The sequence below is a fragment of the Bactrocera dorsalis genome, chromosome 4, assembly GCF_023373825.1.
Source record: "Bactrocera dorsalis isolate Fly_Bdor chromosome 4, ASM2337382v1, whole genome shotgun sequence".
In the NCBI taxonomy this organism is placed as follows: domain Eukaryota; kingdom Metazoa; phylum Arthropoda; class Insecta; order Diptera; family Tephritidae; genus Bactrocera; species Bactrocera dorsalis.
Genome location: NC_064306.1, coordinates 1,524,661 through 1,544,252, shown reverse-complemented (window position 1 = coordinate 1,544,252; position 19,592 = coordinate 1,524,661). Strand labels below are relative to the sequence as shown.

The 19,592-nt window shown below is 41.4% G+C and overlaps 1 protein-coding gene across 1 annotated transcript in view; it reads right to left on the bottom strand.

Moving 5' to 3' along the window:
* Nucleotides 1–1,038: 1,038 nt before the first annotated feature.
* The window catches only part of LOC105230433 (homeobox protein vnd), a 34,389-nt gene continuing 15,835 nt past the window's right edge, over nt 1,039–19,592 (bottom strand). Inside the window, exons 3-4 of the mRNA XM_049455853.1 lie at nt 6,753–7,429; nt 1,039–3,156 (exon numbers count right to left, since the gene is read on the bottom strand). Of these exons, the coding sequence (XP_049311810.1) occupies nt 2,252–3,156; nt 6,753–7,429 (1,582 nt within the window). The 3' untranslated portion in view covers nt 1,039–2,251. The remainder of the gene's footprint in view (nt 3,157–6,752; nt 7,430–19,592) is intronic.

Sequence of the window (19,592 nt, the reverse complement as noted above, 5' to 3'; positions counted from 1 at the left end):
CCAGACAACAGAAGCTTTATAACTTATCTTTGCCAACTAATTTTGGCATATGCTTTCTAATTAACCAGCTCTGGAAAAACTTGTCTATTCATATTGTAAATCGCCAGTCGTTTCTTTTTTTCGCAACGTGGCCCCAATTGCAAATTCTAAGCGAAGGAAAGGCCTAGTCTCGAGTGCGACGACAGCAGCAGATTGAAGAAGTCGCGCGATAGGGAGTCGCCTTGTCTGAAACCTCGTTTGGTATCGAACGGTTCGGCGAGGTTTTTCCCGACCCTGATGGAGCTTTTGGTACTGCTCAACGTCAGTTTACACAGCCGTATTAGTTTTGCGGGGATACCAAATTCAGACATTCTTTTCGTGCTGTTTACAGCAGCTTTGAGATCGATGAAGAGGTGGTTTGTATCGATTCTCTCTTCACGAATTTTTTTCAAGATTTGGCGTATGCTGAATATCTGGTCCGTTGTTGAATTTTCAGGCTTAAAGCCACACTGATAAGGTCCAATCAGTTTGTTGACATTGGGCTTTAGTCTCTCACACAATACGCTCGATAAGTTTTCTTAGTTTTGAACTTGGAAAGATTACACATTTCTGTGCAATTGTAGATGTTATTGTCAGATATCTGTTTATTGGTGCTGTTTCGTCTTCGTAATTAGCAGAACTATAAATACCGTTACGATTGGAGCGATAAGGCTTGTACGAGCGTGAGTTAAGACTGTGCTACCAATACGGATGAAACTCGGCAGTCAAAATAGTCAGAAGATTGCGTTCAGATTAGATACAGGCATGAAAAAGTAATTTGTGGGGTAAACAAAAGCCATGACGCAAGTCAGGCACAGCGCGATAAAGGAAACAATCTACAATCTGCAGCGAGCGAGCGAGATAGAGTGTTGGAATGTGTAAGGGAGTATGTGGGTAAGGCAAGTGGCTGATTGGGTCTTTTTTCTTTTCTAAAATATTTTGTTGTTGGGTTCGAAGAAATATTTATTTTGGGCGATTAGCGATTTGCTGCCATTCCATATATGATAAAAAACTGCAATCTTTTCATATGATATACCAATATTGATATTTTTATTATTTTTTAAATTTTGTTTAGTTTTGAATTTGCTAACGTTAAAATTTACAGTTTTACATAAACATACTCTATTTATATATTTACTATAATAGATAATAAAAGGTAATTTTTTTTGATAAATTGTCATAATTTTTTTTAGAAAATTAATTTTTTTAAAAATTTTGAATTTTCAAAACTGCTTTTTCGACTATTTTTGTGGTACTGTAGCAGACATTTTACACACGGTTTGTACAGAAATTTAAAAATTAGTAAAAATATTGAATTTTAGTAACTGTTAATTCCAATATTTTGTGTTTTTTACTTAATTACATAACTTTAAACTATGTTTATGGTATACTTTTGGCTTAAATATATTGTATAGTTTGCATTTCTTTTCGCATAATGTGAAAAGCGTAAAATTACTTCAAAAGTGTGAATTGGAACGTGGAAATATTTGAAAAGAGCTTAAATTCAGATTTTTTATTTGTTTGAAAAGTCTTCATGAAAATTTATTTATTTTCCTATAACACTATTCAAATAAAGTTATTTACAACATATTTTTAACACGAAAACATTTTTATTGATATTTACAATTTTTTTTTTAAATTTATTTACACTTTTCCAAAATGGTGCTTGCCTCTTTTATTAAAATTTCTTATGAAGTTTCATTTTTCTACTGATTTTATTGCACCACAGAGACTGCCAATACGACACTAAAATTGTTTGTGTATTTTGTGTTTTTGTTTACTTTTCTGTGCTTTTGAAATTATTGTCCAATATTCGAGTAGCGTCGTTAAAATATCAACTGCTGTCTCAAAAAAATGTTTTCCAGCCAATTTTAATTTGCGTGTGAGCTTTCATAACATGAAGCTTTCATCAATTTGAGCTTTCATAATATGAAGATTTCATAACATGAAGCTTTCATAACTTGAAGCTTTCATCAATTTGAGCTTTCATAGCATGAAGCTTTCACCAATTTGAGCTTTCATAATACGAAGCTTTCGATAGTTGCTGGTTTGTGCTTTCATGAATACTAGCTTAATAAAGCTTTCATATGCTCAAGTCTACCTCCGTTGAAGCTTACACAAAATTATCACCCAAAACGCTTTTGTTATTGCTGTTTTTACTGTTGTTTCATTTTCATACTGCACCAGCGCCAGTTCCACGTCGCCACATCCGATCCACCAGTTCTCAACAATATTAGGGCCACCATGGCCGCTGATGTGAGTGCGCATGCGCTGCATGCAGACCCGCTGCTGCCACTGCAGCCGCATGTTGGTAGGCCGCGGCGCCATTTGCATGCAACACCAAATTATGCGCTGCAGCCGCATTTTGCATTTGCTGTGTCATGCAATCCTGCGGCAGTTTCGTGCCATCGGCCAAGCATGGCTTGCCATTTCGCACCAAAACCGGTACGGCTACGCGTCGCGGCGACGGCAACGCGGCCGCATGGTGCGGATGCATGGCGGGATGATGCTCGTAGACGCCTTTTTCATTTTGTGCGCGTTTCGTCTTGTAGCGATGATTTTGGAACCAGATTTTGACTTGCGTCGGCGTTAGCCGTATCAAGCTGGCGAGGTGCTCGCGCTCCGGCGCTGATAGGTAACGCTGTTGGCGAAAACGTCGTTCCAACTCATAGGTTTGGGCTTTAGTAAAGAGCACGCGTCGTTTACGTTTCTTATTTGGCATGCCGTCGGCACCATTGGCTGAGCCATTACCGTTTTCTTCATCGTTCTCATCATCCAAAATATCTTCCTCGATGCCATCCTCAATGAGGCTGTCGTCGTGCGGGTTGGAGGAGGAGCCGCCGGCGCTGGTATTGTCCGCGCCTGTGCCGCCGCCACCACCACCACTACCAGGCATGCTTTTGTTGAGCTGTTGATGATGCGCATGCAGCTGTTGGTGTGCCGCGGCACCGGGATGGGTTTGCATATGCAACGAGTTGGCATCGCCGACGGAGAGCGCATCGCTTTCGGCTGAACGACTGTAGGTTTTGTAATCACCAGAGAGCGCTGGCGAGGTTTGGCAATTGGAGCCAATGTAGGTATAGGAGACCTCGGAGGTGTGTGGTGAGGTGCTGTCAGGACTGGCTGGCTGTTGCATGCCTGCAGAGAGAAAAAAGAAAAGAAGGTATTATTAGTTGTTGCAAAATGAAGCGATTTAAAAGTTTATGTTGCATTACTGAAATTTCAGTGTGGTAGGTGGAAGATTCTACACTAAATAAGTGCTGTCAGGACTGGTTTGTGCGGCTTGGTCAATTTAGTCCCTTAAAATTTATTTCAATAATATTCAGTTATGTCTTTAGCGCAGTCCCATCAGTCTACTTCAACTCCAAAGAGATTTTGGAGTCGCCTTCTTCCTTGTCTCTTTTTCTCTATAATTCGCTGCTTCGAAGCGTTCCCAAAATCCCTTGCTTCACGCGGCTCTCTAGCGCCCATCAACTATCAAAAATTCAATTTGTCTTACTTTCCGTTCAATTGCGAACTTCCTTTTGTCATTGTTTTCACATTGCTCATCTTGCAATGCGAGTCCCTTATTCCCCATAAGCACCAACTCTGCCTCGTATCCTGGGCGGCAACACTACAAAATACCTTAATTTATTGGCCTCTAAACAAAGCACAATGGGAGGACAAACAAACAGTGTGTCCCGTCATTTTTCTGTATTTGGGCGGAAATAAATTGATGTACAACAAAAATTGACAATCATTTCTTGCGCGCCGATCTCGCCGCCGTATCGCTCACAATGCCAATGACAATGACGCAATGATTTAACAATGCGGGCAGAGAGGGAAACCGGAAGGATGGCACACGGATTAGATCACACCTTCATTTGAGGTTTTCACTTTTCACACAAAGCCCAATTGAAGTCTAACAAAGGGCGGACAAGCGACGGCTAACAGTATTTACTTTTTATACACCAATTCAACAATTCAAAACGAGTTTCCAGGGGGAGCAGCTCAAATGCAACTCATCACGGGGGGTGTCGCCATACACAGTCACTGTCACTGCAACTGTCGGCCATTTCATATGCCCACGAAGGTATTCGAAGAGGAATGCAACAACAATGCAATGGAAAGGTCAGTGGAAAGATAACCGACAAATGGAGGAAGCGCTGGAAGTAGGAAGTAGATGAGCGAGCTGTATGCTTAGAGAGGAAGTAAAGTCAGTGCGTTCTGAAGTCATCGGTTAAGGGAATTTGTGAGGCCGCTCGCTGAGCCATTGAAAACAGCAAATAAAAGAATGTAAAATCACGGCAACCATAGAGGAAATCAGCTAGCTGTAGGTTAACAAGCGACGGAGAGATGTACAGTGAGGTGTGTGAGTGAGAGAGCGCGCGCTTGTATTGTGGTTTGTTCACTTATGAATGAATGAATGCGTAAAGGGAGTACGAGTCAGCTCAGGTAGGGTTCAGCAGATAATGTGTGTGTATTTCATTGATACAATAAGATTGATGGGATTGTGAAAACTACAGGAGGTTCGGGCATTTAATTGATGCTATTAGTTTATGAATAGCTAACTGCACAAAAGGAGGAAGAAAGAGAAAATGCTAATGAAAGACTGCTTATTATTATTTTTCTAATTGAGTTCAGGAAGATCTATTTATATTCACCTTCCCCCGTTACTTTTAAAATGACACTGTAGAGGTCCTTGTGGAGCTCATAGTACAAAACATTTAGAGTTCATATAGTTTGGAGAGCGCGTCCCTAAGCAAAAGTAATACAAGCAAACTACTAAAAGCTTAGAATTGCAGCTGTTAATTAGAAAAGTTTCAAGACGCGGTCGAAAATATCAGAATGCGGTGATATTTCAGTGTTTCCAGCTTACAGCTAGAGCTATCTCAGCTCCGCTTCTGGACGTAAGTTCTTGCAGTTGCGGTTCCATGAAAGCTGAAAGCCGCTTGTTTTCTTAAACTCGCCACTGACTTTAAGGCTAAGTTCTCACGATCCACAAATTCGTGTTTTGTCGACCAAAAGTTTGAATTCCGATGAATCCCGCGCATAAAAATGCCAGCCCAGCCGCACACTAACCTCAATGGGTTTGATGCTACATATGTATCCTCATAGGACTTTTGTCTCCCGAAATCAGACATTAATTTCACTTTCAAAGCAGCTCGCATCCATGTACCGTCTTTGTCCTATTGCGAAAGGGGGGTGTATCCGCAACACCAAAGGTATAAATACAACAATGCGTAGCCGTTAAATTGTCGACAAATTTTCCGTGTTAACCTTTTTGTTTGCTCAACGCATAACGCACAGCCACCACCACCATCACAGCACCGGTGAGGGCCATACATACTAAGCAAAACAACAACAGGCCGGCCATCAAATACAATTAGTCACATTAGCTGACGTCTATGACTCTGCCCGGCTTCTACTTCCGCAATGCAACTCTGCAAACATTTTATGGGTTAAGTATTGTTGTTGCTGCGTTTGTTGGGTTTGTTAGGTTAGGTAGGTTTGTGCTTGTCATTAATTGTAAGTTAAAAAGTTATTTTCATTTAACACAATATCGATACGACGAGTATATTGCAATCTTAACAAGACAAGAGGCAGATGTTTAACATCACCGCACACTAACACACCCCCCGAACACACACACACATATGTGGAAGTATGTACTATGTACAATATGTGGTGCGTTGGCATATATGGCAACCACGCATGCCGCAAATTATGCGAGCGAATGAACCCTCGAACTCTGCGTCGAGGCCTCGCTGGCATCTGCCTCGTTTTTTCTGTTTTAATTTTTGTTTTTGTTTCGGTTTACGGTTTTTTCTTACGAGGTGTATTCGTATTTTCCAAATTACGTTAAAATTTTGTCTAATCATATTTGTTTGACTCTTCTTTGTTGTTTTTGTTGTGCTCTTATGGCGCTTTCGCTAGTTTACACTTCAGGATTAGGCATATTTGTTTAAATGCACGCCGCTCGTGGCTTCAATTTTCCAACGGTGTCCGTTTTAATTTGCACTTTGGCTAAATTGTCACGCACTACCGTTATATGCGTCCCGAAGCGCGCTGGCCCGCTATTTTGAGAACTTCAGCAGCTGTCTTATAACATTTTTGTTTTGTTTACCCCTTCCCCGGTCGCTGTTCTGCAGTTATTAAGTCATTAGAAAAGTGTGGTTATGTTGCCTAGGTAATGGGGATTTATTAGTGTTAAATAAGCTTAATTTGTTGTTTTTTATACGAGTTGGTAGGGGTGAGGTTTCCAGGGTTATTCATAATAGGTTAAAACGTTTTGAAAATATTAGAACTCACAACATTTTTTAAAATTAAGTTGTTTTTTAAGTTCCTTCGAGTTTTATGAAGCTGAAATATCAAACTCAGATTGAACCAAAATGCTTTCTAATATCTCAGCGGAAAGCTCATTTTTTGACCTTTCAGAAGTTTCGAAAAAGCTCTTATGAGAGCTTTCACGAACTCTAAAAAAGCTCTTGAGATTTTTTGTATAAAGTTTTGGGGTCTCTCTCTCTTAGTTTTCACGAATTGTAAGAAACTTTTGGGATTTCTTGCTTAAAGGGACAAGGACAGTTTTTTTTTTTACAATTTTACATATTCCTCGTGTTTGGAACCAATTTCTGGGGTCTCACACTGCTGCCTCACCTAAGACTACTGTTAAAAGTCAAGGCAAAGTCAATCGCTTTTCCGTGAAATCAGTTTCGCTAAAAAAACGTAGCAAAAAATCGGTTTCTTTTACTCACCATAAAGCTCATTTTCTTTAATCCACGCGCTACGCGCCGGATGCGCCAACACAGTGTGTGTCATCTGGTGATACGACGACAATTCATCACTAAAGCTGGTGAAGTTCTTTGGCAAATATTGTCCGGCAGCGGCTGCGGCTGCCGCGGCCACAGCATTATGGTGACTAGCTATCAGGTGAGCGGTGGCCTGCGCTGAGGCAGCATTCGCCGCCACAGCCGCGGAACTTTGATGATGTGCTGTAACTGACTGTCCGTTGGCATCGCTGCCATTGACTACACCGCCACCAGTTACTGGTGTTGGTGTGGTGCCGGTGGAATGTTGCGTTGTTTGATCATCGGTGGGTACCGTTAAGGTATTGTTGGAACCGGCGGCGCCCAAAACTGATGCCGGTGGTGTTAAGTGTGCGCTGTGAGCCTCACCATTACTATTACTATTATTATTGTTGTGTAAGCTGGTGTTATTGTTATTGTGATGCTGAGGCAGATGATGGGGCAGGTGGCTGGGATGATGCTGCTGCTGCGCATGTTGACTAATATCCGTTTGGCTGTGAGGACCAGCGGCAGCGGCATGAGGTGGCACAACGCCGTTCTTCAGCTCGCTGCCATCCAAATTGAGTATGTCCGATATGTGAAAGCCGGAGGAGCGTTGCGATGGCGGCACCTTCGTATCGAAGAGACTGTAGGGGAGAGAGAGTGCGATGAAGAGGTTAGCAAGTGAGCAAAAGTATTTGATAAGGCATATTTATATGAATATGTGTACTGTGTTTGAATGTATGTAAAGAAATTATATCCGAGGTGAGGGAGGCGCAAATATCGTTTCCTTACTGCAAGTAAAAGTTTAACAACTTTCAGTCTAGATACACATTAACCAGTCAACAGACTACTAAAAAACAATATTTTTTTTAATTATTTGAGGGTTTTATGCAAAAAAGGAACCTGGTCCTAGACTACTCTCTAAGTAATCACTTTTCCAAAACTATGTTTTCCCTTGCTATACAACTTTTTATGTTATTTCGACTTTTGTGTAAAAAAAAAGTTATGTTACTGACTGTCTAGTTTCAAGGTAATCACTTTGAACAAACTGCGCACGGTCTTAGTTTCGAGGCGGTCCACCGCTATCAAGTGTATTGTATGGCCATTGTGAGCGCTGATTACGCTGACCGCACAATTGACCTTTCGCGAATAGTTTGTACCTTAAGGACAGCCGTATTTCTACTTAAAATCGCCAAACAATATTTCAATCACGTATTTCCCCAAAGCCACTTTCGCGCGCGGACGCGGGAAATACCACGCATAGTCGCGAGAGACAGAGAGAGGCGGAGAGTAATATTATTTAGTCGCCAAAATAAATAGTTTTATAACACTATTGTACTACTAAAAACAAACTACAAAAACAATTGAAATCCGCCGGTGATCACTCCCATCAAACGAAAGTACTCAAGAGTCTGCTACTTCAGCGAAATGACGCCGAAAGGATCTACAAGCCTCAAATACACTTTCGGCTCAGCGCAGATTTCGCTATGAAGGTTGCTTTTGCCGTTATGGTGCTAGTGGAATTTCCACATTAGGTGTAATAGGGGAATTCCAAATCAAATATGAAACACATGTGTGACCAAAAGTTGAGTACGCGTGAGCGTACAAAGCAAATCAAAATACAAACAAACAAAGAAGGCGAGAAATGTACATTGCCATAGCATAAACATATGAACTCTAGGAACTTGGAAGTGACAAGGCAAGTGGACAACGCACTAGCCCAAACCGCCTCTGCCACTGCGGCACGGACGGATCGCTGACGTTTGCCGGCAGCACAGGTAGGCAATTGGGCAACAACGCTGGCGACAGGCTGTCTGGCAGTGCGGGATTCCCCAGGCGTAGAGGCGCACATGCGGAACGTTAACAAGATGACCTTTACAGTAATGCCGCCAGCTAGTGTTGGTGCGGCGAACTTGTAACGGCGTGGGAAATACTACAGCAGCAACACTTGCGCGCAGACGAAAGGAATAAATAGACGCAGCGAATGCAAGTATGAAACGAACCGAAGATAGACAAACCGACAGTTAGACGGACGAATTGACGAACGGACAGACATTGTGAGTCAGTGCCGTTTCACCGCCATACGGCACACTAGGCACGCATTCACTCGCAACCTGCGCTGTGCACACTGTGTTGTTGGTTTGGGAAACTCCAATTTGGGAAAACCATAGACTGCAACGCAATCTGTTTATTGCCACTATTGTTTGTGTTTGTTGGTGCGTTGCAAGTGCAGGAAGTAACATATGTTTCGCATTTGCAACGCCTAGTGCGACGGACACAATGCGGAAGAAGCATGTCCGAGGTAACATGTGAAAAGTAGGAAAGATTGCGCTCGCACAGGTAAGCTCGTGCGGTCTGCAGGAGCTATGCACTAAAATAGTTTCCCTACTAATCAGATTTGATTGTTAATTGCTGTGGGTATTAGGAAAAATTTAAATCAAATTTATTTGAATTTGTTTGCTAAATGTAAGCTGACTTAACCGAGGTAGTCCGACAAATGTCGCATACACTGCTTAGCTAGTCGTTGAATAAGACGCAAGCCTGCACAGTAAGTACGGCTGAGCTCAAACATATGTACGTGAGTTCGGTGGTGCAGCGGCGAAGGTGCGAATAATCCGACGATTTGCTAGTTTAAATCAAAGTTAATTTATCAAAGGCAGGGATTTGCTTGGGCGATCGCTTGCTGTAACTAAACGAAAAGAAGTCGGCAGAAAAAGTATGCTTAAGAAGGGAAGCGTGCGTTAACAGAAAGCCGGACTTAAATACTGAAACCTTCACACCATAGTTAGTTAGGATGTTCCTCATACAAGTGACGTATTATTACGTGTCTACTGCTTATTCCGAACGAATGATGCTAAAAGTAGCTCATTCGGCCAACATTCTTTTAGGATGAATTCTATGTCAGGCGGGGGAACTCATCTATCTTAACTCAAAATATGAAACATTTTAGATTTGAAATGTGTTCTTTTGCTGTCGCGAATATATCGAAAAACTAACGTCTAATAATGTCTAAACTTCAAGTTAAGAAGAACTCTCGTACTGCTTTAGATCTTTTGAGCCTCAATACCTAGAGGTTTACCAATAAAATCAATACAAATAGGCCTCTGAGGAACATTATAAAATTGATATTTATTTGTTGAGCTTCATAAAATTCCTCAGAGTCCCATTTGTAGCCAAATCATAGAGATGGATAATGCAACTATTATATTTTGTTTAGGAAGTTTCTTAATTAAGATATTAGTCTTAAGTTTTCTTGAAGATCCTATGCTCATTTTTATTTTAAATCAGAGCTTTATTCCGGTAAAACGGCTTTTCATTTCGAAAGTCTCTACACAAGTATGATCTTTGCGTACCGTATCCCTCGGTAACAGAAAAATTAAATTCGGAATCTTTTTAACAATGTCAAGAAATCTAACCGGATATGTTCAATTGAGTGCATAAAAATAAGTTTTTGTTAAATTGCTTTAATGATCTCGAATAAGCCATTGTTAAAAAAAAACAAAAAACACGACGATGTTTCACACTCGCACAGGTAGCAAAACTCGAATTGAAACACTTGTGTCAAAATCAAAGGAAGCACATGTTTTTGAGTACCATTGTGTTGATTTCCGTCCTTTTATTGACTTCTTTTATTGATAACACTTTGCAAGGTTCATTCATAGAACGGAAGACTATGTGCAGTGTTTGGATAATTGAAAGTCATTGACTTTGAAAGAAATAATTTGATTCGGTAACAAGCGGATGTGTAGGGGAAACGAACATACATTTTCGCTTGTGCCATTGTTTAGGCCAAATTTGGCTACGTTAATTTGGTAGATGGTTTTGACTGTTGGAAAGGTTGCCATTCTTGGTGTTGACATTTAAATTGCAAAGATCACTGAATATTGCCTGCTTCAAAAGAACATGATTTGAGGATATGTTCCCACGAGATTTTGCCGAAAACTTGGCAGCAAGATTGCCTTAGGCTTTCACATTATAATTTGAAAAACTTGTGTACCAAATCTCCAATAATTTTGCGTTTGGTGCTGAAGAACTCTTGAACTATTTTCATCGAAAACCTTTAGATTTTTCCCGACTTTTGTACTACATGACATGACGATCCCAACCCTTTTAAAATGTTCCACTTCTTCATATAAATGCTTACCCGGGTAACGCGCTACGCAAAGCCGCCGGATAGAAAGCAGGCAGGAGTGGATGTCCCCACGGTGGCAATAGTATCGGTGACCAAGGCAGGAAAGGAGCCGCCGCTGCGGCAGCTGCAGCCGCGGACGGTACCATTAAACTGCTCATGCTGTGCAACGAAGGAAAGGAACTGAAAGCCGCCGCCGCTGCAGCGTTTGTGGGCAAACGTAAGTGATCTGCGATCGAGGTGGGCGTAACTGTCGCTGGATTATACACGGGCACTGCACGTATAGGTGAGTCGACTAGGTCCTTTGTTGTGGACGCTGATGCTGTGGGTGTTGTGGCGCGTGTGGGTGTGGAGGTGCGCGGCGGTGGCGGTAATGCGGGCGGTGTTGGTGTTCTAGAAGTACGTCGCGCTGTGGACAAATTGTTGCGCGGCTTAGTGGGCGAGGGTGGTGGTGTAGCGGCGCTGGAGGAGAGCGATTCAAGCGATTTCCGTCGGTGCAGTGGTGAACGCGGTGGCCGTCCTGGCGACGGCGTGCGTTTGCGTTTCTCAGCCACTTTGACGATGTTGGCGGTACGGGGCTGCGACAGGAAAGTAATCTTTGTCTAAAAATTGCACTTTTATAAGATTGCGTGGTCTGCTGGACTGGAGATACACTTTTGCTTTCGGTTGATTAGTCAAGGACGCCTGTTTGTTTGCGTGCAATTCACTTTTCTTTGTTCTGCTGATCACTGGTTAAAGAGCACTTTAGGTAAATATATGGTCCAGAGACCGTGCTTCACACATAAAAATCGCACACTTTATTGGTTCTTGACATAACTTTTAACGACTTAATTTAACTTCACTTGGTTTTTCGCTTTTACTGAGTTTCTAAAAATTGAATTTTTGGCCTTTCGAACTTTGATTTTATTCACGCGTTCACATTCCGTGATTTTAGTGGGCGTACTAGCTGATAATAAGCATCCTCTTCAGTTCGAGTACTATTCGAATTTGGCTGCTCGAATTGAGACCGCGTATACTTTTCAAACTGAAGTGTCATCAACAACTAACGAGTCGCCGTGTATGCCAAGAAGCCACAACCAGTCAGCCAGTCGACCAACCAACGCATCAGCCCAGTTTAGGCAGCTAGGCCCGGCAGCCCAGGCCAACCAACGGCAGTGCAGTCAATGCATTGCACATCCAACCAAACAAACAAGAGCCATCAACAACCACCAATACACACACACAAACACATGTGGAGAGCCTTATGAAGAACGTCAGCCATCGAGCAGTAAATAGGTATGCGGACAGACAGGCCAACAGGCAAGCCTTTGTGCAACTTCATTCACTCGGTCGGCGCAACAACAAAGTCATTCAGCTGAATTGTTTCCTTTTTCGATCGATTTTACTAAGTGGCTTCTCATGTCCTGCGCGCACAAAAACAACAAACACTACAACACAAGCACGCATACTTCAGTCGAGAGCGGTGGAGCGGTTATCGAGTCGACTGAAGTGGAGTGGAGTGGAAAAAGCAACCAGCAACCACCACCGAAGCAGTGCTCGCAGGCTCGGCCCAGTCGACTCGTTGTCTATTTAGGTTGACTGTTTCGTGTGTTTATGTCTGTGTGTGCGTGTTGTGATGAGTGAATTATCCTTGTGCTCGAGAGGTTGCCTGTGCGTGCGACTGCAACGGCTAATATGCTGTTGTTGCCTTCGTGACCACGACTCGTCGTGAGTTCTGTACGAAGCGGCTTAGATAGCCGAGAGGGTACTTGAGTGTTGAGTTGGAATTTCGAGTTCCACCATTGTCTGTGGTGCTAAGTAGGGCACTACTGTGTGCTACTTACGACTTTTGTTGTTGTTTGTGTTGCTTGTTTTTGTTGTTACGTTCATATTGCGTCTTTGAAACCCAGCTTCCAACGGGCTCGTGCAGTCGGGCAGGCAACGGACGCTTGAAACGGCCAACCAATCAAGCAGCAACAAGAAGCTCTGCGACTGAAGCGCTGAGCGCGGTTTGTGAAGCTCTGTTCTTTGCATCGTCTGCGTTGGAGCGGGATTATGTAGCGGGCGAGTAGGAGCAAAGTAGGAGGGGGCTCTTGATTCGGGCATTGCTGTGAGCTTAGATGAGTGAAATTTCAATGATGTGCTGCTAGAGATCCACATGCGGCGGCCATATTGGCATGGTGCCATAAATTCTGGCTCATACTCTGTCGAGCTTAAGCATCTACGGCTACCAGCAGCAGCAATACGACGGGTTTCAAGCTTTACGTAATGTACTTAGTTGATGCCTTGAGTTAGTTTTGGTTGTTTTTGTAATGTTCTTCATATCATGAGGTTATGCTTTGTCTTTCCGTCGCAGCTCAGCGCTTACGTGCTCTTACTTCCGCTCTGATATTGCATCGTCAACATTTCCATTTTCATCATCATTCTCATCTGTCTGAGTGTGTTATGTGCTTGGGTTTTAGTAAGAGCCAATAGTCGCATCATCATCAGTTTTTACGTAATACTACTCTATTAGTTGCCACCTCAACAACGCCAGTTGTAACTAATCTTATTACATCTGTTCTTATTGCTTATTTCTCTTTGAGTCATAGCTTTGGGGAGTGTGTCCAGTATATCTTATAAGCTCAATGAAGATATTACTTCCTACTTTTCAGGCTTAGTTGGTTCTACCTTGTTTTTTATTCTTTCTTTGTAGCGCTTTTTAGGCACGTGTTACGTTCTGGCTCCGCTCTGTAGGCATTGCTAGGCTTAGATACCTTTACAAATGAGTTGGTTAAATAAATGGTTGGCATCGCTTTCTATTAGTTCCTGATTATTTGTCCTTTGATATTGTAAAACAAAATGTAAACCTCTTCTAACTCTTCCATATGCAGTATACAACAGGCGACAGATCCGAATCAGAACAGTCCGAACTTCATACTATCAGTCTAAACCATTTGTTGGAATATAAAGATGTCATGTCGCGGGCCGTATTCCTTTCTCGAAGAAATATTGTGGAAATTTCTAACCATTTCAGCTTTTTAGAACGCAAGTAGTGGTATTTGTCTCTACTATATCCGTTTCTCGTTTTCAATAAGTACGAAGACGGGTCAACCAGATTGTTCTGACATCGCCGCATCATAATAATAAACCATTGAAATCATGATTTAACTATGTTCTTATAATGAGGTTGAAATGTCGATTCAAAAACGGACCCCACTGCTGAGAACGCCAGACTCTCAAAAATCGCCAAAGTGCTTTGAGTTTGCCAAGAATTTGTTGGGTCTGCTGATGTCAATTCCGCCCATTTCGCCAGGTTCGTCGAAGATATGACTATAGAAATGTTTCAGGAGAGTATGCCCGGATGTGTCCAGCATACCTCCGCCCAAAGAACTCCGAAAATTTTCAGTCTTACCGTATGATTGCGGTAATGAGTTAAACCTCATTATGTGTGAGCAGTTCAGTGGATCGCCTGCGTTCCAGAAATAGAGGTTGATTAGCAACCTTAGCCAAGCTAAAGTGAAGTCTAGAGCTCCAGCGCCAACTCGTCCCCAATGCGATGTAATTGGGATATATCTTGTGAGCTCATCATCTTTGCATTTTTCAGCAGTGTGAACTTTGCTGCCTAATCGAATGGATGTTTTCGCAAACATACTTTTGATACCATCCTATCAACATAAGGTCGCTATGAATAGATTGTCTATATTCATTTAGAGACATTTTGTCCAAAAAGGCGAATGTGGATCGAAGAAAATAGTTTTTGTGGATCTTATTTCGAAGAATTAGTTGGTGACTGTGAATAGAAGCGCGTTTTTTCAAGTGGCATTTTTAGATGCCGGCGATAGCTGAACTTTCGCAACAGTGGAATATCGGGCTCTTGCCCAACTGACCTTTATTTCTTCCTTTTGTCAAATCTAACAAGCATTTGTGTCGAATTTCAGAGACAATTTCGACAATTTATTCAAAATCAGACCTAGATTTCCTTTGAACTAGATATAGCACAAGATATAGCACTTAGAATGTCGGTTAGTAGTGAAGATAGAGGGAAGTAAGCGTTTATTTGGGCAGAAATATTGAAATAAGGCTCGATTGGATATAAATCAGGTTCCGTAACGATTTCTTAGGACGAATTTTCTGGTAGATTGTAACGATTTCTTAAGACGAATTGTTCTGGGAGTCCGTAACGGTTTCTTAAGACGAATTGTTATAGGGTCTTGTATTGTAAATTTTTCGGAGTGTATCGATTTCATGAGTCTCTGTTGTGAGGAGCATTAGAGGGAATTTCTCTCCAGAACAAGAAATATTCCCCAGAGAGTTAGTCAAATTATCTTTCTTATTGTTCATCAAATAAAAATCATGTAAACACTTTCTGTATCTCTTTTAAAGTACATTAATTTGTTATGAAATTGCTTTGGAACAACTTTAACGTGCTCATAATGAAAGCAAATTTATTGAAATTTATGTATGCGGCATAGACTCTTGCGATTTGAGAGGCCACTCCACGGCACATACTCGTATGGGTGGGAAAAAGGATGTGAAACCAAAAAATCTAATAAAGTTCTCAAATGACGGACACTAAACATTCAACAAGGATTACATTATGCCAGTCAGCCCCTAAAAGCATGCCACACGCACATCCCAACACCGTACATATGTATATAACTGTATATGTATGCACGCAAGCAAAGCTGAAAATATGTGTTTCGAACAAAGATGGCTAACAATGCCAACAATAACAATAAAAACGACAACAACAACAGCAATAATAATAATGAAATGTGCTTAGTACTCGCTGGAGTGTGTGAACAACAAAACCCAATTCGAAAAAATTACGAAATCAGTGCAACAAAAACGCTAATAAATGTGCATAGTACAGCAACAACACTAACAAAAAATACACAACGCTAACGCCTCCCAACCCGAACTATGCTACATTATTCAAAAGACCCGCGTCATTGTTGTTGGGCGCATATCGCTGCATACCTAATAGCTAGGTAAGCGCGACGCGCTCTGCTCTAGCAGCCAACAGCCAATCAAAATGCGACGCTGGCTTTGTTGTTGCTTGCTAGTTGCCAGTGGGTTTTACCCGCACGGCGCAACGCAAGTGTGAGCGAGCGAGCGCGCAGGCAACTCAACATTGAGCGTATAACTGTTTATGCTTGGCTTTGTTGCTGCCTCAGCACTTGCGCATTGCATTAACGGTGCTCTGGGAAATTTTCCCGCGTTTCTCCTTCGCTTTAAGGCGCAAAAGGATTTCGAGCGCACGGGGAATTCCGCGTTGCCTGTTGAGTCGCTCAAGTGCTGCCGCAGGCACTAGGCAGCTGATAATGGCGTCTGTGAAAGAGAGCAAAAGAGCGAGATGCGTAGATTTGGTAGCGCAAGGATGTGCCAGCTGCGCTTTTGAAAAATATGCTTGTTAAATAATTGTGCACGCCTACTTGCGGGGTTTTCCACTCGTTCCACTTCATACTCGTGCGCTTAATAGTAGTTTCTCTTTTGTTTTCAAGCGCTCGTTAGCGTTAATGGCGTTGTGAGGAGTGCGCAGGATATGCTGTTTGCCTTCTAGTGTGAAACGAGTGCTTGCTGGTTTTCGCTCAGCGCCGTTAACAAGTGCATATTTTCAGTGCGCGGTAAATATTTTTGGTGGCGCATACATAAACGTCATTAATACATAACTGTTTTTCTTAAAAAGTTCGATTTTTGACGCGCTTCAACTCCCTCGTGTTGTACGCACAGCATTCTCCTACCACACCTGCTCCATAAACAAGGGTATGCGCTGCCTGCGCGCTCATTCTTCTGCTTTTCTTCATATTTATGCTTATGTGGAAGTCTTGCGTGGCACTCGACAGGACATAGGTGTGGCATGCTCCACTTAGAACGCGGCTCATAGCAAAGTATATACTCACTTAAATTGATATGCCGAGTAGCACTTAGTTCATATACTATATTTGCTCACTTATGGCCGCACACACATATCGTATATTTATGTGTGTGCATGTCCTTGCTCTTTGGTGGCGCTTGGAGTGGCGTCACTCATGTGTGGAGTGTATGCATGCCTGGCGGCCATTTATCAAAGTCATCAGTATCTGCTGTTTATTATGTATTTCGCGGAGTCATGTAGACACTTTCATTAGTCTTTAGCTTCATATGTGTATTAAAAATCAAGACGTACTTATATATATACTTTTTAAAGGCGTCGGCGCTTTGCAGTTACGGAAGAATGCTGGTGTGTATGTGTATGCTTTCTTCGAGTATTAAAATTTTAATAAAAGTTGGTGGCGCAAAAGTTTAGTGGATTCGCGAAAAGTTTCGCAAACTTTTTTCCCTCAGAGTTTATTGCACTTAGTGCCAGTTTTCTTCAATTATTTACATAGAAAATATTTTTTAAGCTCATTTCCATAAGTTTTTTTTACCCACCCTAACCTCAAATATTTCCACTAAAAATTGCTTTGAAGTTACTTAAAGATATTACGTCTGATAGCATTGTCGGTACCGAGAGAGCTCTAAGATCTTTAAGATAAATGTCTTAAGTATTTTAGAGGAAGCACTCTCATTGCCTAGTTCCAAGAAGGCTATATCTTGCGTTTATAATGTATTGCTTTCGGAGACAAACGGACGAGTCTGTATAAAAAAAAACATAAAGTAAATGGTGGATATGAAGAAAGCTCATTTTTCACTCAGACTTAATGGTCGGAAGCCATCGTTTGTTCCCACGAACAGTCCTTCCGAAGTCATTTACAAGACCAGACCCTGTCGAAACTTCACATATTAAAGATGTATTTATTTACTCGAGTTCTACTACTACAATGAACAAGTCCTTGAGAATAGAGGTTGCAGAATAGCGAATTCATTGTATCTGCAGTAAATGATGCCCCTAGAATTCTGATATCTTTTTTTAAAGCTGCCGTAGAAGCGAAGCGTCGTCGGTTTCTTATAAATTGGTAGAATGAAATTTGTCGTATTGTCGTCGTATCGAAACACTAATAGCTCCATTCTTTACATGGTAGTAAGTACTCAAGTGTGTTAAGTCTTATAGAATTTGGTGACACCTCATTCTTTGATGCGACTACTTGTAAGAAGTAGCTCTTAGATCTGGTAGCACTTTATCTACATATGATATTTGGCTTCGTGAGTAAGGGCTGCCACTTCGAGTTCAATTAGCCCTGGATAAACCACTATCGTAGGACGTCAATAATTTCGATATCTCGTCTCATCTTTTTGCTTCAACTATTTGGCCTCCCAATAAAACTTCTTATATCCAGGTATTCTGTGTCTGATTTGTGTTAGAGCTATGCTTTCACAAAGAAACTTGGAACTACGGCAAATATTGTTATAGGGCAGGCACATTTTTAAAGCATGTTCCCTAAAAGGCCAGTTCCTCATTGTAGTAGCTGTAATTCTGAATATACTTACTATTCCTGAGCCTATGCAATATGTCCTTGGTTCTAGTTTTATCATACTCGGGCCGTATCTGCTTAGTTATCTTGCAGTTGGTTTTGAATTTCCAACTCTTCAAACTTGTTCAAAGTGAATATGAAACTATCTCTTGATAGTTCACAGCCTACTTTGCCGAAAATGTTCCTGTCGTCGGGTACCCAAATTATGGATAAGTGAAGTTGACTTGGCAGTGATCTTTTAAAGCGTTTATGCAATTTTTAACTACGCTGGAATTAAGATGTGTTTTCGATAAGACAAGCCAAGCTTCTTGGCTGTCCATGTATATGATTGTTTCCTGTATCCTCCCTTAGTTCTTCAATAGAACACCAGAGCCATTCTCTATACCTTGTACATCCGGATCTGGAAGATCCTGGCTGAGTTTAGTAGTCGTTTGGAGAGAGAGATTTCGAGACCATTGGAGTAAACTCGTCCCTGCTCTGCAGTTCATTTTGGACCCGTCGGTATAAGTAGAGGCTGTAACATCCTCCCCTACTAAACATTTTCTCTTTTCCCGTCTAGAGAGTATCTATGATCTACTCGTACTTGCTGATATTTGATAATAATTTCGAATTTTTAAGCAAAAATGGTGTGAATTTTTTTCTTTTTGTGAAGTTGCCATTTTGTAAAAAATCAAAATTTTGACTGATCCCTCTATCATTACCTGTACTCATCTATTTTATTGGCAATTTTTTTGACTCTTGCGATTTGAGAGAAGTTTAAGCAGAGAAATGTTTTTCACCGCCGGTTAACAATTTTCGGTTGTCCTCCTAGAGATTGGCTATGGAAACTGAGGAATCCAAAATTCTTCAAGATTAATCGATTTAAAACATTTTTTTTTCAATTTCAATATATCCGTACGTCAATATCTATAACATAATATGCCCTAACATTAATGTTGGATAGTCGAAAAAGTCTTTTCGTATCTTGTAAATAGATGTCGTTGTAGTCGTATATCTCCAGTGCTACCAATCACATTGTGTCATGCCATATAGTGTAAGCTTCATTTAATCAAAAAAATAAATTCGGGGAAGTTTAAAAAAAGTTATAGCTAAAATGAGTTGAAGTTTTATTAGAAATACGAAAAGACTTTTTCGACTACCCAATATAAACTAACCGGAAGCATGCAAGAGGCTACATGAGCCGCGACAAAAGCCTACATAAGTTTACAAATCGAAGACAAATGGATAATAGGGCGTAGGCAATTGATGAATGCAACGAGCGGCTACAAGAAATTTTGTTTGTGAAGAAGAATTTTTACAATTAAACATGAAAATTGGCTTGTA